Source organism: Brachyhypopomus gauderio, chromosome 5, assembly GCF_052324685.1.
Source record: "Brachyhypopomus gauderio isolate BG-103 chromosome 5, BGAUD_0.2, whole genome shotgun sequence".
Taxonomy (NCBI): Eukaryota; Metazoa; Chordata; class Actinopteri; order Gymnotiformes; family Hypopomidae; genus Brachyhypopomus; species Brachyhypopomus gauderio.
The window spans coordinates 16,244,291-16,271,904 of record NC_135215.1 but is presented as its reverse complement, the minus strand read 5'-3'; the positions used below and the strand labels follow the sequence as shown (position 1 = coordinate 16,271,904).

Here is a 27,614-nt window from a genome sequence, read left to right as displayed (position 1 = left end):
AGTTTGACAACACCGTCTCATGCTGTTCACAACAGACTTATTGTCTGCTGAGTCATGGCATCCCACTCTTCTTGAAGGGCGGCCCTCAGGTCATTGAGGTTCTGGAGTACAGAGTTATGAGCTTCTACACGGTGACTCAGCTGATCCCATAGCTTTTCTAGAGGATTCAGGTCTGGAAAAAGTGCAGGCTACTCCATTTGAGGTACCCCAGTCTCCAGCAGTCATTCCCTAATGATGCAGCCCCCATGAGCTGGAGAATTTCATCCATGAAGATGAAATTAGGCCTGTGTTGTTCATGCAGAGACGCAATGACTGGATTAATGATGTTATTCAAGTAGTACGGGCTTGTCACTAGACAAAGTGTAGGGCAGTTCTGTATTGACTAGACACACTTGCCCACACTGTAACTCCACCACCACTACCAAAGGCTCGTCTGGTGACAGCAGTGGCTGATGTAGAGGGCTCTCCTTGACGTCTCCAACGTCATTGGCGGCCATCAGTATGCTCAGTGTGAATTGACTTTCATCAGTGAACAGCACTGAGGCTCACTGGTCCCTTGTCCAGTGTAAATGCTCCCTGGCCCACGCAAGACGATGACGTCTGACATGACACTTGGGTGCCTGTCACCTCCCTTAAATGTGCCTGGAGTTGTGTGGCATTCATCATCTGGTTCCGCAGGGCACTTTTCACAATGAAACGGTCATCAGTGTGGGATGTGGCCACAGGACGTCCACTTCTACAACTTTCTATGACTCTTCCAGTCTGTATCTCTGTTGAAACCTACTGATGACACTCTGTGACACTCTAAGATCAGTAGCCACTCATCCTCTTTGAATCCTCACAAAGGTGAAGTACTGTTGATCAATTATTAGGTGTCATCTTTGCCTCATGATGTCATAATGTTAACAGCATGATGCGGAGGACTGTTTCAATAAAAAATACCAAATGAACCAGGAAATGTTTCAGTCGATTCATGGATCAAACACCTGTTGTCAATTTTGCAGTTAATCTCCTTGTTAGAGAACAGCAAGTTGGGCCAGAAGTACTGAAACATTTAACAGTTGGACTGCATTCAGAGGTTTAGAGAAGGTCACATTACATTCACCTGTAAAGGTTAGAGGATTAGAGTGCATTTTAGGTTCATCCTGAAATTTCACTCAAAAGAAATTTCAGCCAAAAGCCAAATACTACTAACCTTTTGTGTGAGTAGTGTATATACAGTATATACATTTATGAGGACTGGATAAGCTACTGTGTAAATTCCTTGTGTGGCCAATAAAGTCTTATTTATTTGATTCTGATATTGGAGTAGTTGACACTGACAAAACCAGTTCCCCAGAGAAATGTCATTTCTTTCCTGTATTATATAGTCTTCGTATGAGATTAACAGGTTGATAGGCATAGCCCACCTGCCCATGTGTGCCGCGTGGTGTTCTTTCATTTGAACAGAATCTAGGTTAATAATGAAGTTTATTTCTCAGCCTTCTTCATCATCGGGCAATATAGGGACATAGGGAGCGCAAGTGACAAATGTATGAGCTAAGAAGGGTGTCGTTCGTCTTGTACACGTGGCTGCAGCAAGGTATTAAAACAGAGGCGAGAGACCAGCCTGCATAGTCGCGCGGTACATACACTGTCAGTAAGCGCATCTCACTGCTGAGGAACAACACGGTGCGCGCGAGCGAGACGTTACACGCGACACATCTACCAACGGTGAGTAAAAGACATCGAGTTAATCGTGCTGCTTTATTTTCGCGAGAATCTAATGTCCGGAGATAAAATTGTTGTTCTCTGGCTTCCTGGAGTCAAACGTAAGTGAATAAATTGATACTGGTGTACTGAATCCTAAGCACTACTTCTTTGGCGTTCATATCGTTTTGTTAGTACTTTAACATGATTTTTCGGCTGAACTGTTTTCAGCTTTTGGTTGTTTCCAGTTCAGTTTGTGTATCGTAAGGTTGGGAACGGACGACGTCTGTGCTACGGTTACAAATCATTTTTTAAGGGCGGGGAATGGAAAAAATAAAGATTGTGGCCATTTTAAACCACGTAAATTAGACTGGGGTTATTTTCTAAGCAGTAGCCGTTTGTGTCAAGTGAAATGTTTTGGCGTTACCGTAGCATGAAGGATGTATGGTGGCAGCTCGCGCGGAAAGGCTCGCGACTGAGACACAGAGAGGTGAGACCAGCACGAGCGCGGAGACAAAGTGCACACGGTGATGTGTGGCGCTGACACTGTGTTTATACTTCGCATGCTAGATGTTCTTTTAAAATCCGTTTGATTGGGAACCTAGTGAAGGTTAGTTGCGAAGAACTGAGACTGCACACGAGTTTTTATGTTTCTTTCTTTCTTTTTATTTAATTATTTGAATATTTAGTTTTGTAGTTGTTTTGCCTAAAAAAACGCGTTGTGAAGATAACTTTACTCGGGTGCTCGAATTCCACGTTTCTCTCCGGTATTTACCGTTACAGATTTAAAACAATGTGGAAAGCTAAAGGGCGCTTTGTGTAAAATGTGTGATTCAAGAGTAAAAAATGTGTTCGCTCCAGGGGGCTCTCGCGCGTGCGGCGCAGTAGGGGGTGAAAAGCTGACTTGATCTCTCTAACGCGTTATCAGATCGTAAGATGTCAGAAATATACAATTTTCTCCAGTTGTTGGTCCCTATCGATTTGTTGATTGATGTAATCGCTGACTGCATTAAGTCCCCACGTAGACAAATAGTGCGCATTATAACGCTTCACGCATGAAACGTGTGTAATAATAATATAATAAAAATAATATAATACAAAAGTCTGCCTTGATACTAAATCCCCGCCACTCGTGGAGAAAGTATTGAAAGGTGTAACGTATTAGTCGTTCTGTGATGTGTACGGTCTGTGTGTGAAATAACAAACTGCAGCTGTTACGCGCACATGGCTTGTCTGCGGTTTTAAAGTTGTGCAGTCTCGGTGAGGTTGCGCTCCATATAATATCTGGTCAACACATTATACCATGAAACTTTGGTACTGGATTTGAGTTTGGATTTATTGTAACATTTTCCTCAGTGTTTATCGTGTAACATACTAACATTAGTTTCCCTGCAGTCTCTGTTTGGTTCTTATTTAGTTTTATTTTGTTTTTTACTTAAGTCCAAAAGAGATCCGCAGTTCCAAATTAAGGCATAACTGTCATAACTTTCCTCACAGTGGCTGTGACTCTGTTGGGCACAGCTTATATTTTCTTATATTTTCTTTCTAAAATTGTGTTTTCTTACTTATAAAACTTGGAGTTTTAGTGCCAGTGTACCACTGTACTGCATTCAAATCAGTGTTTGTGTACGGTGTACTACTACTACTACTAGTGCTAATAATAATAATAATAATAATTGTTATTATTATTATTATTATTATTGTTATTGTTATTATTGTTGTTACATTTGAGTGTAGATTTCACTTTCTGTGCTTGAGTAAGCCACCAGGATAGTTAAACTCTTAAGGTTGGTGAGGCTGCAGTTTTAGAAACTGTGGTGCTGTATGGTCCCCTGGTGAGGTACAGTACTGTATGAAATGTAGTAAAATAGTAAAATTTGACAGGCCAATTATAGTAAAGTCTGTAATATCCAGGTGGCTAGCCTGCTAATTAGACCATAGATGTTTTTTATAAAGCATGTTTGAATAAACGGATTGCGAGTAGCTGTCATGTCAGAGGCAGACGGCATAGTCCAAACAGAGACCATGGCAAGTCTTATCTGTGGCAGCTTAGCTTAAAGGGACAACCAGCCTGATGCACAGAGCTGGGGGGTTCCTCAGACATGAACAATCCTACAAATGTCTAAAAACACGCATGAATAATCATGTAAGGAGAGGAGAGGCGGCAGAACCAACTGGATGTACTGTGCTTTTCTTTCCCCTTGAATCTCTAGCGCCACACAGTGGTCTGACTACACAAGGAAGTGTAGACTTAACTGTGTCAGTGGTGCACATTAACTGGAATGTTGGTCCATAGCTGGAGTGATTTTGCTTCCACGTATTTTTGCAAACAAGAGCATATATGTCCTTTTTAATGTTAAATTCAAATAATCTACTATATTGCAATAAGTAGAATATAATGTGTGAATGTGTGCAATTTCTACTAAGCATAAGATCTTTTGTTGGCTATCCAAACATTGTGCTTTTAGTAATAATGAAGCCCTAATTCAGCAAGGGGCAGCCATGACTTGCTCCTGCTGAATCCAGGACAGCTTTGGCCTTAAAATAGTAACACTCACCGAGGTCAGATACAGTGTTGGGTCAGAGAAAGGTCTTTTTTTGACATCTTGCTTAAAGTTCAAGGGGTGGTATTGGTTACACCAATTGGTCACTTTTGGAAACGCTGCTAATGTTGAAAGACTGTCAAACGACAGGAACAGCTGCTTAAACACTGTAAATAGAATCAAACTCTCCATTTGTGTGTTTGTGTGCATGTGTGTTTTATATTTCTACACAGTTTTTTAACCTGTAAACTGTTCTCGTTAGTTGTTTTAATTATGTTCTGAATATCTCAGCTTATGCCATTTAATTATTGAAGGGGGATATTTTATGAAAAACAGAAATATTTTTCTGTGTGTGTGCATGTACATTTGGGAGTGCCAGCCCTCCCACACCCTGTAAAATAAAACAACCCTATTGGGCTTACTACATCAGAAAATATGGGGAAAAAACAAGCTGTTCAGATTTGCCTCCCTTTACACACCAGTAAGGGAGTCATTGGATTCGTAATGCTGCTCCCTTCATGTAAGTATCTCCACTCCCATCTACTACCTATCTTTGAGAAGGACCTGCTATCAGTCTATCCTCATGTCTGTGCACAGAGCTAAGCGATGGTCTGCTGTGGTGATGGCAGCACAGACCAGTACATAGCGCTATATCTGCCTCCAGCTTCACAGGACAGAAGAGCTGAGTGGATAGATTTTATTTTTGATGGCAATGGCCCAGTTACAGTCGGCGAAAACCTGTAGCTATGTGTGTTCTAGCTAATCACTTAGTGTCTGACTGATTTTACAGCCTGGGTCAGTACAACACAGGACTAACAACAAACCTTTTACTAAAAGAAGGGATCAATGTGAAAAATAATAATGTGAGGAGATGTGTGGTGGTTAGCACTGTCGACTCACAGCAAAGGCTGAAGACTTTGATTCCCTCTGTGTGGAGCATGTTCTCCCTGTGCTTGTGTGGGTTTTCCCCGGGTACTCCGGTTTCCTCCCACAGTCCAAAGACATGCTTGTTAGGTCAATCGGTCACTCTAAATTGCCCGTAGGTATGAGTGTGTGCATGTGTGTTGGCTATAAATGTTATAGTTGTGTTCCACTTATGTCCAATTGGCCAAAAGGCATGCTTTGCAGAGCGTAGTGAGCCAATCTCAGAGCAACCTCAGGTAGTGCCATGGTAGCGCAATGCCGAATTCACATCATCACAGCTCGCTGAAGAAGGGGTGGGATGGGTGTTTGCTCATGCTTATTTACAGAAACAGGCCCTCAGACCGGCTGTCCTGATCAGCACTGTGTTCACAGGGTGGGGAGGGAGCTGTAGTGCTTGAATAAAGCATGGCAGAGAGGTTTCATTAAGACCCCGGGGAACTGGTAACATTTGTAAAGGAGGTATAATAGGGCTTATTAAATCCTAAGACATGTGATGTTGCTCATGTAAGGAACGAAGGTCTGTATGTACTGTTGGATCTTTGGAGTATATGGTACAATTCACTGAAAAACAAACAAAGAGTGGTCAAAGACAAATACTGTGATGCTACAGTGCTATAGTGTTACAGTGCTACAGAGTTAGTGGTACAGTGTTTAAGTGTTGTAGTGCTACAGTGGTAGCAAGTTTGACATGCTTATTTAAAGACATCATGGTTTTTTTAAATGTATCTGTTCGTGAAGCTTATTAAAAGTAATAATGTGATATGTCAAGAAAATTTGGAAGAAAATATTTAATGCCAAAACATTCTAAATGATGATTACATATGTGTAATTGGTTAGCATACTTGTATTGATCCCAAAGAGTTTCACAACACAGGTACTAAAACAGGTTTAAAAGCATGTTGATGTGCAGTCATACGGCAGCATTTGTGTTGGTCTTTGGCAGTAACAGGTTACCTTAATGTGTGCTATAGAACATTATTATTCAGAGACACAAACATTCAGTCATGCCCTTAATTGTGGTTTGCAGCGTGTGTAATTAAGCAGCATCTGTTGAACTTGTTCTAACCCTGCATTTAGCTTTGTGTGACCTTCTGATCAGAGGAGTTCATTTAATTAAAAGTGGTGTGTGGAAGGCTAAATGGCTGACCTGAATCAATATGAGTCGAACAGACAAACAGGTGAGCAGCGTATGGCCTTTATGTGATTGAAGCAGATGATTGTAATGTCATTGTTTCCTCTCTGCCTGTTGATCACTGTTGTGTCCCTGGGTTGAAATGGATGGTCCAGGCATTAAAGAGAATCAGAATAATTAAACTTTCAATAATAATTCAACAAAATAATTTTACATCAGAAAGCTTAGCTCTTTCCAGTTTTTAGACTCCATGATCAAACTGAGAAACAGTAGCTTTCACTGATGTAAAATTATTCTGATTCTCTTTGGTGTCTGGTATTCAAAATATGCTGAAGTGTACAATCATAATTTTTTAATTAAAGCTGATAGCACAGAATTCTGAATGTGTGTATGAAAAGTTGTTTGTGATTTTGGTAAATTTCTGATTTTGTCTGAGGAGTTCTATTCTCAGGATATTGTTTTAAGTCAGCTGCTAGCATATAAATCTACTCTTGTGTGGAAGCTGTGGTTTTGATACCACATATTTGTTTGTTGTTTGCACATGTTGGTTAAGAGTTGGCATTTGCTGAAATCTGTTAATTTACTGCAAAAATGCTGCTACAAGTGCACTTTTTCAGTTTGTATTTCTTTGTTCAGTTCTCTGGAGTGTGGCCTTGTACTTTCCATAATGCTTTTGTTTGATTAAATATTAAATAAAATGGGAGTTTTAAAATGGAAATAAAATTGAAGTTAATTCATCATGGATTGCTACTACCAAGATGCATCAATAATCGTTTTATAATCGAATCGCAGACCTCTGAATCGTAATTGAATCGTAGAGTGCTTGGAGATTCCCACCCCTAGCAAGTAGGCTACACTTAAAGAAACATGATTGTCTTATCTGGTCTTGCTGGAAGCACTCGTCTGTCGTGTTGTCTGGCACAATGATGTGTTACAGAGTTGTTTATAAATTTTGAAATGGCAGCTCAATGAAGCTCTTCCCCACCTGTCACCATTTCTGACAGTGCTGACAGATCTCAAAAGGTGATTAGGCAGTAACAGCATTACCAAAGTGTACCCTCGACCACACACACACACACACACACACAAACATACACGCAAACAAACACACACACACACACACACACACAAACATACACGCAAACAAACACACACACACACACAAATATGCATGCACACACCTGCATTACATACCTCTACCTCACACACCCACATACACACCCCTTTTACGTCACCCACACTCCAATACCCAAGCACAAGGTGTGCTGGGGTATTGGAGTGTGAGTGACGTAAAAGGAGATCTCTCAAACACACTCCTTATATTCACACACACACACACACACACACACACACACACACACACACACACACACACACACACACACACACACACACACATGCTTAAATATGCCTTATAAATCTGACTTTATACCTTAAATGTATAATTTTTTTTATACATTACACCTATGTACGTATTTCTCAGTCACATCTCAACATCTCGAGTTCTTGCACAAACACCTTTACCTCACACACACACACATATATACTCCTATCTCAATCACACACACAACATCTGCTCTACCATGTGCAACCCTACAGCTGCCGCTCACTCCTGCCCCCGGTATCTGCCGAGCCACCCTGCCCTCACAGGGCATCATCACACTCCATGCTGGGACCTCCACCTCTGCACTGAGACCTCCAGTCCACCATATCACTTCATTACTGCGGCTGGCTCCAGCTAAGCCCAGCGTAATGGAGCGAGGAGAAGCACGTGCTCCGCGTGGCGTTCCCAGGGCTGTGGCTTCAGACGCTCATCTCCTCGGGATTTTCTCTCTCGCTAATTGGCACAGTCACTCCAGGCCTAATCCGAAATGTCCGCCATTAAAACCGCAAATGTTATCACGCGCAGCACATTATGAGCTGGAAAGGTGTAATGGCACGTGCTCGCGAGACGGCTCGGATCCCGTCAATGGGCATGGGGCCATGCAGGCCCTGAATGCCTCATGTCCACGGTGAAGCGCTCATTCGTAGTCACACCATAATGACTCCCAGCTCACTGTGGCTGGCCTGCCGGTTTGGTCTGTCCGCATTACGCATTCTTCCAGCAGCCCCGGGGCAGGCCGCAGACGCAGTGAGGCTACTGAAACCGCTGGCATGCTTTGTCACAGCTACTCCCCTGCAAACTCTCTTTGATGCCTGTGTTGCTGTTTACTTATGTTTGACTTGTTTTTCTTCAAGCTGACAAAAGACAGATTTTGTTTGTTGAATGGGACTATTGTTTGCCTCTGAATTATGTGCTTTAAGTTCTTTGCATACAAATGCAGACCCCCCCACACACACACACACACACTCCCCCCATACTGATTTGCTTTTTCACCCTCCCTCTCATTCTCTGCCTTTTGTTTCATCCTGTTCCTTGTGTCTTTTGTGTCTCTGCTGTTGTTTTGTCTTTCTGTCCTTTGTGAAACAATGCTGGTCAGAGTGTGGCAGCTCTCTAAATCTCCTCATCCACTTCTGGGACACTTCTCTGATATCACGCCTGAAAAGAGACATCTCCTCTTTGTACGTGTGCTCGCAGCGGAGAACTTGCCTCCACACACTGGAACCTACTGAAGTAACAGGGCAGAGGGAAATTTGGAGAGTTTTGGACGTAATGAAAGTTTCGCAATGATCCAGCCTTCCTCTGGAATGCTATTGCACAGCCGTCTGAATGAGGTCACTCTACACGCATGTTCTTACACCTTATCTGATTGCTGTACAGTTACTATTTTAAGTCCCTTGCTGAGGGTTTTTTTCTTGTTGTTTGTCTGATGCCTGAGGGGCATTGCTCAATCTGATGCAGTGATTCTGTAAACAAAGCGCCTACATGCCTAATGCAAAGGTCAAGGAAGTGCATGTCCTGTGCAGATTAACAATGTTCATGTGAGGTCATGAAGGACCTAAAGGTCACTTACAGTTTTTGACGACTGCATTTCCCAATACTTGTGATACATTGTCAAAACTCTAAACACAGCAACACATTGACCTCACACAAATAGCCAAATAGTTAATATCGTGTTCAAAAGCGCATTTTCTTAACTAAATAACAACTCTGCATTTCACAATGCAAACAACTTTGTTAAAACACAGCAAACCTGGTTCAGTATCCAATCATTCTTTCAAACACTAGCACATATTCTCTTTTCGAGATGAACATAGTCAATCACTGCACAACCACTGTAAAAAAACTAACATTTGATGGCAATACAGAAACAGTATTACATGTAATATTTTACCCTCTCCCAGCAAACAACAGACATTTTACAGTAACATCTGTTGTTTTCTTAGTCAGTTCATTTTTACTGTAATCCGCTTCATTTGGACTTTTTTTTCAAATGCGTGCATTTTTGGCATTAAATCTCCAAATTAAGGATATAATGACCAGCGGTCAACTGGTACAAAGACAAGACATATATAGGCAAACAAACGACCCTCAGGTGAGACGGATCACGGGCTCCGCCCACCTGAGGGACGCACATGACGTCACCAAACAACAACAACATCAGCCGCTGTGGACAGAGGCGGCCGGTAGGGGGCCGCCTCACCGTGACAGGAGTCAGTAACAGTTTTGCAGTAAAGGGTATATTTTACTGTATTAGGGACATTACTGTAAATTGTGGCCTAACCCAAAAAATAATGATCGTAATTGTAAACATAATTAGCCATGGTCCCATATGTGTAAAAATACACATATACAAAAAAAACCACACAAGGGGGAAAAACAGAATACAAAACTGAACAGTCTTGTTAGGTCTAATCTAAACAGCCTTCAGCAGTTGGCCACGTTTTCATCCACATCACATCTGATGTTGGCCCTTGCCATGGACCTGGGAAAGAAAAGCTTGGTATGCCTTATTCACCCCTGGCAGTCTTCAGCTGAAATGTCTCTGCAGCCGGGATTCATTGCATGCAGCAGGGACATTTGGTCATGGGGCCGATGATCATACACCTTCCACCTCCAGACTGAAAAAAGTTCCTTAGTGGTGTTGAGGAAAGGCGAGTAGGGCAGGAGGAAAAGGGACATCACTCTTGGATGGTCTATAAACCAGTTTGTGATGACATGAGAATGACAAAATGCTACATTGTCCCATCACAATTGTCCTCGTGTTTCCTCTCACCTGTTCCCTTTCTGCTTCTGGAACAAGTTGTTGGTAGAGTTCATTCAAAAACGAAAGAAGGAGGTCACTGTTATAGGGACCAATCTGGCATTTGTGAATGACCAAACCAGCACTTGAGATTGCAGGACAAATTGTTATATTTGCTCCTTTCTGACCTGGTACATTACTGTACTTCATTTTATACTTTTTATAAATATATATATATATTTTATACTATACTTCATTTATCTATATGTGCAAAAAATGTGTACAACAGTAATAACTTTTCAACTGCCTTTGTTTTTGCAGAACTTGGCATTTTATACGATATTTAAGGTTTTGAACCTTAGGTTTTAATTTTTGGCATGCTGTGTACAAGCAATTGTAAATAAGACAAAAACGATCCAGAATTTTGTTATTGGATAACCTTGTGTGTATAGAAAATTTAAGCATTATGTAGAACATAACATGTAAAACATGTAAAATGACTGCATTTTGTGCCATAACAACATGAATTGAACTAATAGTATAGCCACTGAAAACTGATGTTGTGTTCACTGTGTTTGGAGTTTTGAAAATGTGACTACAGATTGGACAAACGCACGTTAGCAGTCGTCAAAAACTGTAGTTTTTGGTACAGTTTAAAATGTGCTGAAATGTCTGCAGCTTCATGTGATATTCCAGAGCCTGACAGTAAAACCTACCAATGTATGTTCTAGTTAGATTACTGTTTTGATAGAACAGTAAAGCTCTGGCAAGATTGAATATCAGGCTTGTGTGTGTGTGTGTGTGTGTGTGTGTGTGTGTGTGTGTGTGTGTGTGTGTGTGTGTCTGTGTGTGTGTGTGTGTGTGTTTGTGTGTGTGTGTGTGCGTGTGTGTGTGTTGAGAGGAAACTTGAGAGAACTTGCATTTAATTCTTTGTTAGTGTCTGCTTGTGTGCATGTGTAGCTATTGCTGTGACGATAACTGCATTACCGCAACACCACGGTTATGTAATGGCTACTGCGGTGTTGAGCTCATTACCGCCGTTTATCTATTTATTTATCTATAAAATGAATCTTTTCCATTGCGAAAAAAACATGGAAAAAACATTTCCATTGTGATCGCTGTGTACACGAGGGGAACAGTCCATTAAATAAATGGGGGTTGAGGGATGGGGGGGGGGGGGGGTGCTGGATCTCACTAGAAACGTCAGCAAGCTATCTGCGGCAGGTTGAGCAACCTTAGCAGGAATGTCAGTCTTTCATGACGGATCTGTCCCCTAAATCATCATTTACGTCACTCTTTTAGCAGAACACAAAGGCCAGCACGAAGGAGAAAAAGCGGAAAGATGAAGCTTTTCACAAGCACAATGCTAGTGGGGAAAGACCACTCAGATCCTTCACATATTACAGACACTGTTATTAAAACACATTTCACCAGTTGAAAACGAAATGTGTTTATATAGTAATATTTGTTAATGGGTAGTGCTGTGTATTCTCTTTTTGGCAAATTGTTTATGTGCTTCAATTTACCAAACAATTACAAATCCACATGGTGTGACTTGTCTGTTTCCACAGAAAATAAGTAAATAGTTTTTGACGTATTTTTCCTCGCTGCAATGTGCTATAAGATTCTTATGCTAAAGTTTCTGCAGTAAGGGCTGTTTCCATTAGCTTACATTAGCTAAAGAATTATTTGGACATACGTTGCCTGTATATTCCTACAAGATCTGTACGGTGGTCTTCCTAATTAGCTCTGATCTGACACATTTCTGTCTTAGTACAGGGTTATCACACCAAATCTTGAAGTCTATCACCAGCTGACGCTACAAACGCATACCTGGTTAGTGATTTTAAACCTAAACTCAAAGCTTATTCTTTTCAACTGCCATGCAGTAATTTTTTATGTGTAATGCTGATTGAGGACTGTGTGTAATGGTCTCACTTTGTTCAGTTGAGTGTGGATGACACTGATGGATGCAGAACTGGTGGTCTTACAACCCTGTTCATTGACTCTCAAGCACTTTGTTTTTAAATATGCAACTTAAACAATACCTAATTATTTATGGCACCGGCAGTCATTTAATGTCACGTGATGTTTGCAGATCTAGGCCTATTTCCAAACTGAAGAGTAGTAACACAGTACTACTACTAGGAGCGAAACACAGTGCTGATGTGAACTGTTCTGTATAAGAGTTATTAAGATGTGTGTCTGTATAAATATTAAACAATTCGCCTAAATATGGAAAGAGATTCAACTGTAAAAGTGAGACCCAAAATGTGATTAAGACAGTTGAAAGATTACAGTACCAGATCCGTGAGGTTGGGTTGTTGCATGGCTGTGTGTTCTAAATTGCTGGTTTCAGCAAGCAGATTTCAATGGCCCTGTTAAAGGTATACAAACACGTTGGCAATGAAAAATACCCACTGTTATTTGAAAGCGTGTCTGCTTATAATAGAACACCAATGTCTAAATAATTTACATACTTAGGCTGTCCTTATGCTACTTTTAGTGAACAGTCATTTGATATGGAATCTTTTTTCCCCTCCCGAACTGAGAAAGTCTTTTGTTTTAAAGGAGAGAACATGCATCAGGTTTCATGAGTCAATGGTGACATTGTGGTTTTATCGGCTGACCTGTCAGTGATAAACTGGTGTGCATTTGATCAGTGTTCACGTAGATGAAATGAGAAAACAAGACTGAGTTGTCACAGTGTCAGTTTAGGCCAGTTGCATTTATAAATGTTTTTAATATTATATCTCTAAAAAGATATGCATTAATTCCATATTTTTGTTGTTTCACCTGTGTGTATTTTTGCATGTTTATGGGAGAGAAAGACAGTGAGAATAAGAGTAAGTCCTGTAATTCCATGATGTAGTTGCTGTCTCACCAGTGGGTTGGATTGAAAGCATGCAGATGAAGGAAGGACAAATAGCTGTTCTCTTTTAGATGGGGCTTCTTAATAAGACGCTCAAGGCCTAAGCTGCCCCAGGGCCTGCTACTGTTGTCACCTAACCTGTTAACCAACTTTCCTGTTACATATATGAAAATGTCATTTGACTCATACATTCTTTTGCTGGGGTGTAAGCAGTCGTCATGTTCATGGCGTTGTCGGCAGGCTTCTGTGCGTGTCAGGCAAGATCTGGATATTCCGTCTTTTACCAGACATGCTTTTTATACCTACCAGAATGAAGCACTAAACTCTCACTGGTGATATTTCTTTTTTTAGTTGCTTGTTTTTTTTTTGTTTGTTTGTTTACTCAACAACTTTGACGTGTTAGTGATTTCTGACGAACTCAAGGAATGTGGCTTTAGGAATTGTTGTTCTACGTCTGGGCTTCGCATTTGAGGGCTCACAGCAGCAGGTAGAGTACAGGATTGAACTTTTGGAAGTAGCGGAGCATTCGTTTCATGTCCTATTAAACTGACATAAACATGGAGGAGAGTGGGAGACTGCAGAGTGACAGTAAGTACAAGCTAAACTCCAGTGTCAGTTTTTGTTGACTAGCTGAGTTGAGGTACTTCCTGTACTTGATTGGATTAAGGATGTGACCCACAGTGGTCCAGGCTTTAATGACCACAGGAAGAGCAGCGAACAGTTCCTGTGTCCTTCCATTCAAAATGTCTCATGTCTCCTCTGGCTGTGGAGGGGAGGCTTTGGTCCCCATCTGGCATGAGGCAGCAGGAAGTCGTTACTACACCTGGAAATGGCGTGTAGCGCTCTTTAAGAAGTGCCATCTCCAGGTGTCTCAGACAGGTATCTCAGACCAATTCCTTTAAGTGGTTGCAAACATTGGAAGTATGGAATTTGTGCTCAAATAGATGGTGGATAACTTTAGCCATCTGTTAGCATTCTCTAAATTATGAGCTCTGTTACTAATGTCATGTGATGGTAACAGTAATAATATGTCAAGTTTAGATTAGACTTTTGTTCAAGGATGTAAATAAAAAAGAGCACAGTAAATAAATAAAAATGATTAAGAAGGATGCACTATCAGAGTATGTATCGAGACCCTTAGTGTAATTAATACCACCACAAGTGGCCTGATTGCTGTCATCACCTGTCTCTCTGGGGTTAAACCAGGCATGTCAGAGGTACCAGCCAGATATCGACACCATCACCGTAATTATTAATCCATATAAATACACTTTAGCTGGCAGGATTTATGAACTATGTAAAACTAGAGGTGTCTTCAACTAAGGATTTTCTAAGTAGAATCTGATTCGTCAGATTTTCCCTTTAGTCGACTGATAGTCAAATCAGGGTTTTTTTTTTCCTAGAGTGCCTTAAACGGGAACCCGTTTTCATTCAGAACTTTTTTCCACTTCAAAGGAAAAACCTAAAACATATAAATGAAAAACCTGGTAGGTTGGCTTTATTCAGCTTTTATTTATTTATTTATTTATCTACTGTAACGATGCAACCAGGAAGACATGGATACAATTGCAGAATGCAGTAGTGTTTATTTGTGAAGTGAATACGGAGTACTCGTACAGATGAATAACTCCGTAGAGTGTGTGAAGTGTATGAGTGCGGTGGTCGAGGTCAGGACGGTCCAAGTTCACGTCGGGTAGACAGATGGCAGAAGGTACAAGAGGACTAGGCTGGGAACAAGGTCTGGAACGAGAGCAGAGGTCAATACACAGGAGATCAAACACGGAGATATAACGCTTGGTAAGTGGCATGCCAACAATACTTCACAACCCGGAAGTGAGAGGGGAAGCTTAAGTATTTGTGAATGTGGGAGTAAATAAGCGGCAGGTGTATGGACTAATTTGGGTGGTTACGTGCTGTTCCTGACATCTACTTATTTATTTTTGAATGAAACATTAGAGAACATTAACCAAAAAAAAGTCACCGTCAGTGCGCATATCGAACTTTGTCAGACAGGCACTGTGCAAAATGTCAAAAATATTTTAAATAAAATATGCCTGCCTGAAAATATAAAAACAATTTGCCACACAACAGCAAAAAATTATAAGTAAAGGTTCAAGTAACGGGGTTTAAAAAGCAAACAACAACAAAAAATGTTTATAGGCCTATTTGCCGAGATGCACCGCGACGACACGACCGAAACGAAAAACAGCTGAACTCTTTTTTTTTCATGTGTTCAGCTCCACTCATTTGGATTGTGCAACTGCAGTGTGTGATTTATTAATGTGTAGTAAGGAAGAAGCCTATTGTTAATGCGCACACATCATTTAAATATATTTATTAACAGAATTTAGGATGATTTTATTTGACAAAAAGCTATATATAACGAAAACAAAGACATTTCATGTAACAACTAATGCTTAGCAGCATCCTTGGGCACCCCCATGCAGTCGGGATGGTACATTCGACTATTACGTTCATAGTCGACTAGGGGTCCTCCAATCGAATAGTCGAATCAGCGACTATTGCAGGTCACCCCTATGTAAAACAGTGTAGCATAACCTACAACTCGACCATTTTAGTTAGATTGTATATTTTGTTGTTATAAAAGCTTGGATGAAGGTTTGGTGGCTGGATTGTGAAGGCTCCCGCCTCTCACGGTGGTTGGAGACTGGTGCTGGTGGCCTTCATCTAAGTTCTAGTATATTGTAACTACTAACGGTTACAAGCTAAGCAACTATGATAAGCTAAATAACAAAACAACACACGCCTTCTTTTCTCATAGATCTAATTTCGCTTATGATGTCAATAGCAAACATACTAGAGATGTCCTGATCCAGCTTTTTGAACTTACGATCCAATACCGATATTTATTTGCACTTTCGATCCGATACTGACATCAGCCGATACCGGCCTATCCGAGCATGTATTAAAGTTTAAAGTTATTTAGCCAACTTACTTCATTGTCAAACTCATGTTGAAAAGCGTTTTACTCTTGATAACAAGTAGCCAGCTGAATTAGGTCTGTTTGAATAATACACAATGGTTGGTAAGGAGAAACTGACCTGCTTATTTAGCAATTAATAAACTCAAAATAGACAAAATAATAAATAACAAATAGAAATGGCATCAGTAAACCAAGGCTTAAAAAGCCTTGCAAATAATATTGTAAATTGTATTAAAAAAGCAAAACACACAACCTGTGTAGAAAATAGTCTATTAACAGCATCAGTACTCTTGAGTGCTGTACTCATCAGTGCTCTTGACCAAGTGTAAACCAAAGCTTTAAAAAAAATCAGTGCAAATATCGTAAACTATTTAAAAGCAAAATGCCTTCTACTCCCTAATCTCCTCCACACTTTGCTGCTCCATCCTCATCTACACACTCCCTTCAATTCCAACAAAGGTAAAATAATCCCACACAACTGACATTTTTACCGATAACTTCAAATTTACATGGCCGTCTTAATGGTTAGGAGATGCCACTGAGCTAAATTGGGGAGATGCTATGCTCGTGTGCTGAAGGTGTGCTGGAAAATGCGGACAGGATTTTACTCTCACTAGCGAAAAAAACACAGCAAAAACTGGTATGGATTATCTAAATGGGTGTGCTGGAAAAAAACTGGATCGGGAGTCTGGATCGGCATTTTCTCGTGCCTGCCGATCCGATACCGATACGCATTTTTTCCAAATATCGGATCGGGACAAGCCTAAAACATACAATGATAACACATTATACATTGATAATCCTCTTAATTTTTTTTTTCTTTTTTAACCTAACATGCTGTTGTTAACTGTCAACCAATGAAGCCAACGTCCCTAAATAATGTCTGCTATAATAGAAACCCAAGCTATTATTAGTCACATAGCAAGAACTGTAAATAAACAAACTAAATCTACATTGTCACAAATTCCACGTGGGCTGAAGTTCGTTTGGTTTTGTTAGTGATTTAGTTGGTTTCAGAAACCTTTCAGAACCCATTTCTCATGGACTGAAGCCACAGTCAGAGGCATCGGGTGCTACATGCCACTTCCAGATGGCACAGTGGGCACTTCCTGCTGTCACGTGCCAAATGGAGCAAACCCTTGCCCTGCACACGACTGAAGAGAAACATGGTCGGCTGCCCCAATCTGGTTCTTCCTCTTTTCCTATCCCTCTGCATTCATGTCTATAGAGTCGACTGACAACACATGCGCACACACACAAACACACACACACATGCACACACACTAATTAATTGTCTGAGATTGGCTGAAGTGCTGCTGCTGTTTGCTGGTGTTGCTTCTCTTGAGGTCTATGCCATTACACAATAAGCCTAATCTGATCTTTTAATTTATATTTTACTTTCATTTGCTCTGCAGATGTTTTTCCAGCAAGAATCTGCAATGTTTTCTGTTTTCTAGTTTTCGTAAGCACCGTGACATATGTTACTGAGACCAAGAGAATGATTTTCCTTTTGTAATCATAGCGTCAAATGGTTCTTGCCTGAAACTGCACACAAAAATCTGATGTGTTTCAAAATGCAGCCATTTTGGATTTACACAGAGCAATTGTGATTATGTGATTATGGCTCATCATTGTCTCTGTCATTTCACAGTCTTTTTTCTCCCTCTTCAATGTTGCTCTCATATGATCGTTCTCTTCCTCTATGTCCCTTTATTAGGGGAGCATATCTCCAATACCTACTCTCCCACCATTCTCTCTCTCTTCTCTCTCTCTCTCTCTCTCTCTCTCTCTCTCTCTCTCTCTCTCTCTCTCTCTCTCTCTCTCTCTCTCTCAGTGGATAGACAGTCTCTCTGTGCTGAATCTGTGATCAGTGCCAGCTTGCAGGGTTCCAGCAGTACAGGGTCATTTCACGTATCTGTTGGAGCGCCTGTGTGTTTGTCAAGCACAGCCATGGCACCATCTGTTCGAAGACACACACACACACACTCTGTACATACTCCGCACACTCATTTCTCAGTGTCATCCTGCTGTGCGCACTCTCCATCCCACAAATATTAATTACTCTACCAGCTCACACACAGACAGACATGCAGATGAACACACACACACACACACACACACACACACAGCACTTTTGCATCTCGTCACAGAAATTGCCTATCTCCAGACCCTACTGCATACGGGTAATTAAAAGTGCAGTATTGTACCTCTGAGCCCCTACTCCTGTATCCATATCAAGCGGCGCTGACAGTAAAGGTGATCTCACTGAAGTTCCAGTGGGCTCTGAGCCAGCTGAACCCCAGCACGGACTCTGCCTTGTCAGTCAAGGGATGCCGTGCCGATGGCACAGTGATTATCCCCTGAACGAAGAGGCAGAAAAGTCCAGGTTCATAAAGTAAAAGTCCTGTCATCATTTTCTCTCGTTTCATGAATTAATTCTACCTGCTGGCCAGAGTTGATTAGTGAAGCGAGGTGTTGGAACAAAATCCCGGGGACTTTCTGAATCAAAGTTAAGGTCAAATTTATTCATATAACACTTTTTGCACTAGACAATGTCACAAAGCAGCTCTGCAGATGTCCAGGTCTAAGTCACTCAGTGAGCAAACCAGTGGAGACAGTGACAAGGAACAACTCCCTAACACTCAAGAAACCTTGAGAGGAACCAAGACTCACCACACACTGTCATGCATTACACACACTCATAATGAAGTGTCTCTTAACACTGCCTTTTGGAAACGAATGCCCAGCCCTCAGTACAATACATTCATCAGTACAGTGCCATGACATGAGGACTGATATAACACAAAAGCCTTGATATGCCACCAAAACAGCAAATCAGAAACAAAACAAAATATCCAGTTTTTTAGATTTAAACTTCGCCAGTCGCAACAGTGATTCAGGCAAATCATGACATTGAATCATGAAATCATGTTTGAATTTAGCTCATACAACAGCTTTTTCCATGCAACATAATGCATTACACCTCATGTAAATTTTTTTTTTTTACATGTCACTTTTTGTTGTGTAACAAACATCTTTTTGAATGACCGTTGTGTATGAAAGGTGCTATATAAATAAACCTGCCTTGCCTTGCCTTTTTTGCACAATATCTTTTTGTACTATATCCATGGAGCACTGACAATAAAGGTGACAGCAGGCTGTGGTCATATTCACACCAGAATTAAGGAGCACTCAAGAACTGTTTTAAACTAGTAGGGGCAGGGGTAGTACTGGAGAGTCTGGTAATCAGAAAAAATCAGAAATCAGACAGAGCTCACACTCCCAGTCCAGGAAAGGACAGGTATGTTACGAATTCTTGACAACAATAGGCATATTAAAATATTTTTGTCAGATTGAAAAGTTATATATTTTTTGATCTTGTGTGTGATATGGTCTTGGAGCTTTTTGGCAATAAAGAAAATGCAGCTTAGAATCAGAAATGAATCAGGTGCATCACAGCCCACAGTTCTTCAGAGATATTATTAAAACCACTCTGTGCCTCTAGTAACATGGACGTATTTGATTATCATACTACCATGAACACGTCATGCAAAACAAGCTGTGTTTATGCAAATGGGTGGATTTGCTGGCTTTAACAGTGTCTCCGATATGCCACCTGTACGGTGATACAGGTTCTGAGATCGTGCAAGCACTGAGGTATATTGAACCAGTGTGAAACCACAGCACGAACACACAGAACAAGTCACAGACAAATTTGAGTAAACAAAGTAATTATCAAAGATCTTTGTTGTAATAAAACAGCATAGTCATTCATGCCTTACCATGTGAAAATGATCTTAATCTTAAACAGATTATATCTCCATTCCCATCAGGTTGGCCTGAATCCTGGTGTGAAAATGAGAACAAGAAAAAGCAAACTAGCATAGCAGTGTTACCAAACAAAATGTCATTCTTTCTTTCTTCAGTCCATTAAAACATTAAGATGGCAGGTTGGAGGTGGTATGTGGTTCGTTGCATGAGCTGTGTGAGGCATGTTCAGCAGCAAACATTTATTTAGCTATTGAGTCATGTTGAATTTGAAGTGTTGATTTCTGTCGGTTGATTTCTGTTCATGGGGGTGAGTTACTACAGGGAGTGTATATTACAGTATGTTACATGTCATGGGAATGTTTACAGATCAGAATTTTTCCACTCCCACGGGAGGCATTTGAATTTACAATGTCAAAAAAACCTGTAGAATCAGAATCGCTGCTTGCTATGTTAAATGAGACATGATGCAGGTGTGTGATTGTATTTTCCTAGAAATTACTCAAAGACTTATGACCAGCAACTTTCTAGAAAGTCATTAATTCTTTGGGTTAGACTGATGTCCTGTGCTTGTCTCCTAGGTGGATGATCACACACACGTGGCCAGTGTCTGCACACACCCAGTAAATGCAGCACAGTGAACAGGAAGAGAAGGAACGTCTGACCAAGTGTCCTTCCCCTAACCTGCATGTGCCTGTTTCCACATGGACATGGTGATGAACACAGGGCATCTGGTGAAGACTCGACTCTTTGAATGAACCCGGCTGATGCCTACTGGAATCGTTTGAATTAAGCTCATTGTTTAATTAAAATACAGTGAACAGGACTGAACTGATGCACGCAGACGGTGAAAACCACAAACCTTTAGTGGATTTGCCTTTTAGGGATCCTGCCTGACATTTTCATCCATATTGCAACTTCAAAAACTCTTAACGCTGGGACACAAGCGTTAACATGCGTAGATATAAGGGAGAGCACAGGATTACATTATAGAATTTTATTTTTCCATTTCTGTGAATCTCAGTACATCTCTAGCCTATGCGCTGCGGGTCCATCTCCAGGTGGAGGAGTCAGATGTTTTTCTGGCCAAAAATGATCTTGCGGAAAAGGCTCCAGTTCCTGACGGCCCTCCTCTGCGTTCTGTTGGTGGCCATGTACCTCTTCAGCCTGTCCCACAGAGAACCTTCACTCATCCTGGGCCCAGTGCTGACTGCCACCCACAAGTCATGTGCCTGCAAATCGTGCATTGTGGGACATGAGAATGACACCTGGTTCTACAAGAAATTCAACCCGTTAGTCCAGCCACTGCTGAACAAGAATAACAGGGACATTTCCAACGAGACCTACTCCTGGTGGATGGTCAGTAAAATACATTTTTTTGTTTTATTTTAACCATTTAACTTTTCCCTGTAAAGGTCCAAGAGAACAACTGTACTGCACTTATCAGTGTGTTCCTTACATAATGAATCAGGTGCACTAAAAACACAATAACAAAACAGGACTGGACAACACTGACATAAGGTGAATAAATACCTATAAAATAAATAGGTTTTTTTTCCATCAGTACTGCAGCTGGTTATGTTTGTGATCTGATTAATCAACTAAGTGTTTAACTACACCAGATATGAACAGGAAACGGGCAAAACTGTGCAGTGTTATTTGCAGCTGACTTCCAATTTTAAACTATATTGGAATATAACCTTGTAGATATAAACAGGCAAATGTGAGATCGTTTGGGGAAAAAGGAAGAATCTCTCTGGTTATTGATGATAAAAACTCAAATGTAACTCAAACGTTGTCAAGAAAGAAGCTGTGGTGCTGGGTGTGTTCGGAGTTGGTCCATAGAGGACGATGATGATGATGGTGATGATGATGATGATGATGATGGTGATGGTGCCCAAATTGGTTCCATTTCATTGTCAAACAATGAAAGCCCGTTGGATCAAAACCTGCTGAATCTAAACTGAACACAGAACACTCCAAGCATGGCACTATGAAATTTAGCTATTTAATTCACTTGTCCAGAGAAGTCGTAAATGAGAAGGAAGAGGAACAAAGTTCCTCCAGAGTTCACCTCCAGAGAAGCTGCAATGAAAGGCTCCTCATGCACACCTGGCCTTAACCAGTCCTCCCCCCTACCCCATAAACGCTTGGCCCATTGCTTTCCGATAGATCATCCAGACCTAAGGTAAATAGGTGCACTATAAAAATAACTGCCACCTGGAGACATCTGCATGTCCAGGTCACTTTGACAGTCTGCTGACCACACAACATTTGGGTAGAAAACCATTCTGAACAGATCATTGACACTGAGCTGTTAGTAATGTGGTACAGCAGTGCTGCTGTAGTAACACGTGTTTTAATATGACCCTGGATGAAGTTGAAGATGATGATTAAGAAGATGATTAATGAAGAAGAAGATGGTAATGACAACAAAAAATGGTCATGGCACCAGATTGAATAATAATACTTATTACTATTATTAATACATATACATATTATGTATACAAATACATATAATACATATTATTTACACTTACATTATTTACATGTTACATTTATAAGATATCAAACACAGTGACAACAAACTGCATGAACAAAAACAATAGACAAAGTAAAAAATAAACAAAAAACAAGAAATAACTCAAATTAAGCAACACATTGCAGTAAGGACTCTGAAAGTCTCTAATTCTGTATCTCTAATAGATAAATGTCTATAATGAAGTGAATGGTGGGGTTTGTGATTTTAAAGTTTTTCTTGGAAAAAAAAGGTTTTGTTTGCTCAAATATGTGTCTGAGTTTCAGGAATGTGTGTCTACATGTGTACAGGTTTTTGAGAGAATTTACTTTTTTGTGGAATTTGCTGGCTAATCTTAGTTCATCTGGAAGGACTCCCTGACATAAGGCATATCTGAACTGGTGAACCAAATATACCCATAGGCCAGAACAGTGGTTTTCTGGAGATCTCTTGATCCGTGAAGGAGTTTCGTGCAGTTTCGTGCTCTATACACTGAATTCAACTCATGAAGACCTGGGCAATAATGCTCGATACAGCCAAAGTGACCATGACTCTTTGTGTTATGTTTGTGTAGTGGCTCCAGATGGAGGATAATCCATCCAGCCTGCCTGTGGTTCTGAACCGGCTGTTCCAGACCATCCCAGCAAAAGAGAACTACATGGATGCCGGACCTTCCCGCTGCCGGACTTGCGCCTTGGTCGGGAATTCTGGAAACCTCCGTTCATCCCGCTATGGGAAGCTCATTGACTCCAATGATTTTGTCATCCGGTAAGAGTCTCTGTCTTAGGGATTTAGTGGTTTCACAAATTTATATTAAAAACAGAAATATATAGACATATACATTTCTAGTGTTTTGGTGAAATCTAGATGTAATTGAAATACTTCCACATTATTTTAAGTATAAATATACCTCCAAAGCAGCGTACAGTTTTTAATATAGCTGATGTGTGTGATGTATGAAATCCGATTCAGCAAACACTCATTACTTTGGTTGTAAACTGGTCATTTGGACAGACACTGTCAAAATGAGCATCAACTCAAACATTGGTGCTTTGTGTGTGTGTAGTTTGTAGTAGAATAAGCCCCTCCCCTTTGCTCTCGTCTCCATGAGGATCGCCACACAGCGCTGTGTTTTGGTTTTGTAGGTTTTGTTTTCTGTCAACCCATGCGTGTGTTTAGTTGTCGCCATGCCTACCATGTTAGCTTGCTAGCCTGTTCCCAGTTTCACCTGTCACGTGTTTTCTTCCCAGTCAACACATGTACATAAATGTAAAGTTGTTGAGGTTAAGTGAGAGCGTGTGAAAACGGTCAAATGCATGAGTTGACAATGCTGCCGACCCTCTGGTTCATGGGGTTAAAACTGTCAGAGTCTATTTACATGAGTACTACTGTCGCTGAGAAGGACACAGTTCAGAGTTTTTGTAAAAACTTGCCCATTTGCTGTTTAGATGCAATAGTATTAGTATTAGTATTTACTTAGCATTTATTGAAGTCGTTGAATGATTTGAAATGGTGGATTGAACTATAGAAATTGCCTGAGATTACAAGTGATATAAATATGTGTGTGTGTGTGTGTGCGTGTGCGTGTGTGTGTGTGTGGTTGTATGGTGAGCGAAAAGAAGCAAGTCATTTTTACTGATCTTGATCAGCAAAAAGAGTTTCTTTATGCTTAAGGCTGTTTTCAAAAACCCCAGTACTGACAGATCTATTAAAATGATTTAATCCCTCATAAACGTAACGTCTGTACAAAGCAGCTCTGGCAATCTCTGCCAAAATAACAAACATGCTGACTATAGAGAAGGCGACTTGTGTGAGATTAGAAGTAGCATCTTGTAGGCAGGAGACTGGAAGGAGAGTGGGACAGGACTGGGAGGGGACCGTGTACAGACTCAGAGCAGACTGGGAGAACTGGAAGGAGTGTGAGGGTTAATGAATGTGATGTGTGCGCTGGCAATGATGAATGTGTGACTATATGACTTGTTGCTCATGAATGGGAAAGAATGTAGGTCTTTGCTCCATTTAATTCTATTCTGCACATATTGACAGAAGTGTGTGAAAGTTTTAGTTTCCTTATACATTCTCTGATATGTGAGGGTTGATTTGCTCTTAACTAATATGTCACACTCTCCCATTTGATTGTTTTCTCACTGGATTCCTGTACGTCTAAATCTAGTCTGTCTTACTGTAATTAAGAGCGGATTACTGGATTGGCATGTATTTGCTTCTCAAATGCATTCCATCTTGTCATTCAGCACCATAGTAAACTAAAGGCAATTTTGGGCAATGTTGAAAAACAATCTTGGACTGTGCCTCTTCATTCAGCAGAGCTCGGACATACAACCCACTGGCAACAGCTACAAAAAAGCTCCATTTTGTTGCTACAAAAGCTCCATTTGAGTGACATAAAGGTTATTTTTGAGTGACATAAAGGTTGCGTTTGAGTGAAATAAAGGTTGCATTTGTGTGACATAAAGGCTGCATTTGCGTGACATAAAGACTGCATTTGAGTGACATAAAGACTGCATTTGAGTGACATAAAGGCTGCGTTTGAGTGACATAAAGGTTGCATTTGAGTGACATATAGGCTGCATTTGAGTGACATAAAGGTTGCATTTGAGTGACATAAAGACTGCATTTGAGTGACATAAAGGCTGCGTTTGAGTGACATAAAGGTTGCATTTGAGTGACATATAGGCTGCATTTGAGTGACATAAAGGTTGCATTTGAGTGACATAAAGGCTGCATATGAGTGACATATAGTGCCAACACTATATGGTCAGTGAGGATGATTTTTATTTTTTATTTATTAACATCAATTGGCTGGTTTGTTGGTTGATTTGATAATTGTGTTTGTGTGTTTATTCAGAATAAACAAGGCCCCCACGCAAGGTTTCGAGGAAGATGTGGGATCCAGGACCACACACCATGTGATGTACCCAGAGAGTGCCATAGACCTGAATGAGACCACCACTTTACTGCTGGTGCCTTTCAAAATCCTGGACCTGGAGTGGATTGTTAGTGCCCTGTCCACAGGAAACATCACAAGGTAAATACTGCATATCACAGGGTACATCACACATGGTAAAATACTCATATAACAGGGTACATCACACATGGTAAATCACAGGGTACATCACACATGGTAAATTCTCATATCACAGGGTACCTCACACATGGTAAATTCTCATATCACAGGGTACATTACCCAGCGGGTACTGCAAGGTTTCACCCTTTGCGTGTGTGTGTATCTGAATATTCAAGGGCAGGTTTGTTCATTGGAGTAATGATCAAAATCTTCAGACTTTATATATGTATGTTTTCCTGTATATTTACAGGATTTAAAAAAAAGATTTTTAAATATTCCTCTCTCTTTATGTCTCAGCACATATCAGCCTGTCCAATCACGGATCAAGACTAACAAAGATAAAGTGAGTTTCCCTTTAATACTGTAGATACTTCCATTACTGCTTTGACCCCAAACCTGCCATCCCTGCCACCTCCTCTCACAGCACGGAGACACACTGAGGTTCATCCTTTTTGTTTTTTGTGTTTCCTCGTTTTAATTCCCAGGTGTTGGTCTTCAGTCCTACCTTCATGAGGTATGTCCATGCCTCGTGGCTGGACGATAACGGAAGATATCCATCCACGGGGTTCCTCTCACTTGTCTTTGCTCTTCACATATGTGACAAGGTATTTGATGTTTTTTCATACATTTTCTTTTTTAATGACTTTATTTGACTTAGTCCACTTGCCTTTACTACAACGGTGCAGAGTCGCCCTCTTAAGGTTTGTGTGTTAACCACAGTTATTTTAACTTATTCAGTTAAGATACTCATTTAATGATAAATGAGTTACATTAAGTTAGACAATCCCACCCCCCAGCGGTTCTTCTGTAGGTGAGCGCCTTGACATGTTGCACCCTGTGTACCCTGACATTTGCACCCTGAGCACCCTGACATGTTCTGCTCTCTACCCAAGGTGAACGTTTTTGGGTTTGGTGCTGACCACCGTGGTAACTGGCACCATTACTGGGAGGACAACTTGGGCTCAGCCTTCCGGGAAACAGGTGTCCATGATGCAGATCAAGAGCAAAACATCACGAGAATCCTGGCCAAGAAAGGCAAAGTCACGCTGTTTAAAGGAGTCTCGTGGTCCTCGTTTAAGTGGGAGGAATAGTCAGACAGACAGAGACTGTTTGGATATAGACGTCCTCAGAAACCTCCACTTTCATCTTTCCTTCTATTGGTTTTTTTTTTTTTTCATTTTTAAGAGACATTTGGAATTTCTGGACTTCGCAGAGCAAATTTCTTGGTGTTATTATGAATTGTGATGGAAATTTTAGAATTAAATTTCCACCCTGTGTGTCCTTCTACCTCCCTTACCCTGCGAGGAGCGTGACAGGACACAAACTGTATTACTGCTGGTCAGTCAGCAGAGGATTATGGGTATGAGAAGGTGGTGCATGTGAATGCTGTGTGTGGCACTGACCACACATGATGCGGTGTGAATGCACACATGTTTAAGCAATGGAAGTCCTGTTTGTTTGTTTTGGTCCATTGATTCAAGTGTTTTAGTGTTCAGAGCAATGTCGGTAAATCTTCCATGCTTCCCCACGTCCTTACGGGAGCTGACAGGGTGTGGCTCTGAGTCACTATGCCAGAGTTATAGCATGAAAATAGTTCAAACTCATGTGTCCTTTGTGTTTTTCTATAATTTTGGTGACATGACACTTTTAATGTATTTCTGGTAGCATACTGTATGTGTGTAATATGAAACCACCAGGCAGTCAATTTACTGCTGATTGTTGAGGAAATGAGCAGAAGAAGAAAAAGAAAGAAGAAGAGATAAGAAGAGAAGAACAAGAAATAAAAGAGACAGAGAACAGAGTTAAAACTCCAGCCAAGTGCCTTTTCTTTATTTTTATAAAAATCCAATTCTCATTTTTCACATATAATAACTGTTGAAGGTATTTATTTTTCTTAATCGTGTATTATATTGCTCTCATTTCTAACAGCATTTTTTATTTTGTGAATTCATTCTTTAAAGAAGTGAGAAAGTAATGAATAATAATAGTAATAAATAAAATGTGAAAACATTTAA

General features: G+C 40.6%; 1 protein-coding gene across 6 annotated transcripts; it reads left to right on the top strand.

Annotated features, from left to right (window-relative positions):
• Positions 1-1,556: 1,556 nt before the first annotated feature.
• On the top strand, positions 1,557-27,614 carry LOC143514631 (CMP-N-acetylneuraminate-beta-galactosamide-alpha-2,3-sialyltransferase 1-like). Of its 6 annotated transcripts, none has more exons than XM_077006053.1 (7): positions 1,557-1,713; positions 20,578-21,355; positions 23,089-23,282; positions 25,381-25,560; positions 25,897-25,942; positions 26,085-26,204; positions 26,493-27,614. In XM_077006053.1, the coding sequence occupies exons 2-7, from the start codon at positions 21,035-21,037 to the stop codon at positions 26,688-26,690; spliced, it is 1,059 nt and encodes a 352-aa protein (XP_076862168.1). In that variant the 5' UTR covers positions 1,557-1,713; positions 20,578-21,034; the 3' UTR covers positions 26,691-27,614. The 6 variants fall into 6 exon arrangements, with proteins under 6 accessions (XP_076862168.1, XP_076862173.1, XP_076862174.1 ...); XM_077006058.1 differs by lacking the exon at positions 1,557-1,713 and adding an exon at positions 1,731-1,811; XM_077006059.1 differs by lacking the exon at positions 1,557-1,713 and adding an exon at positions 2,072-2,179.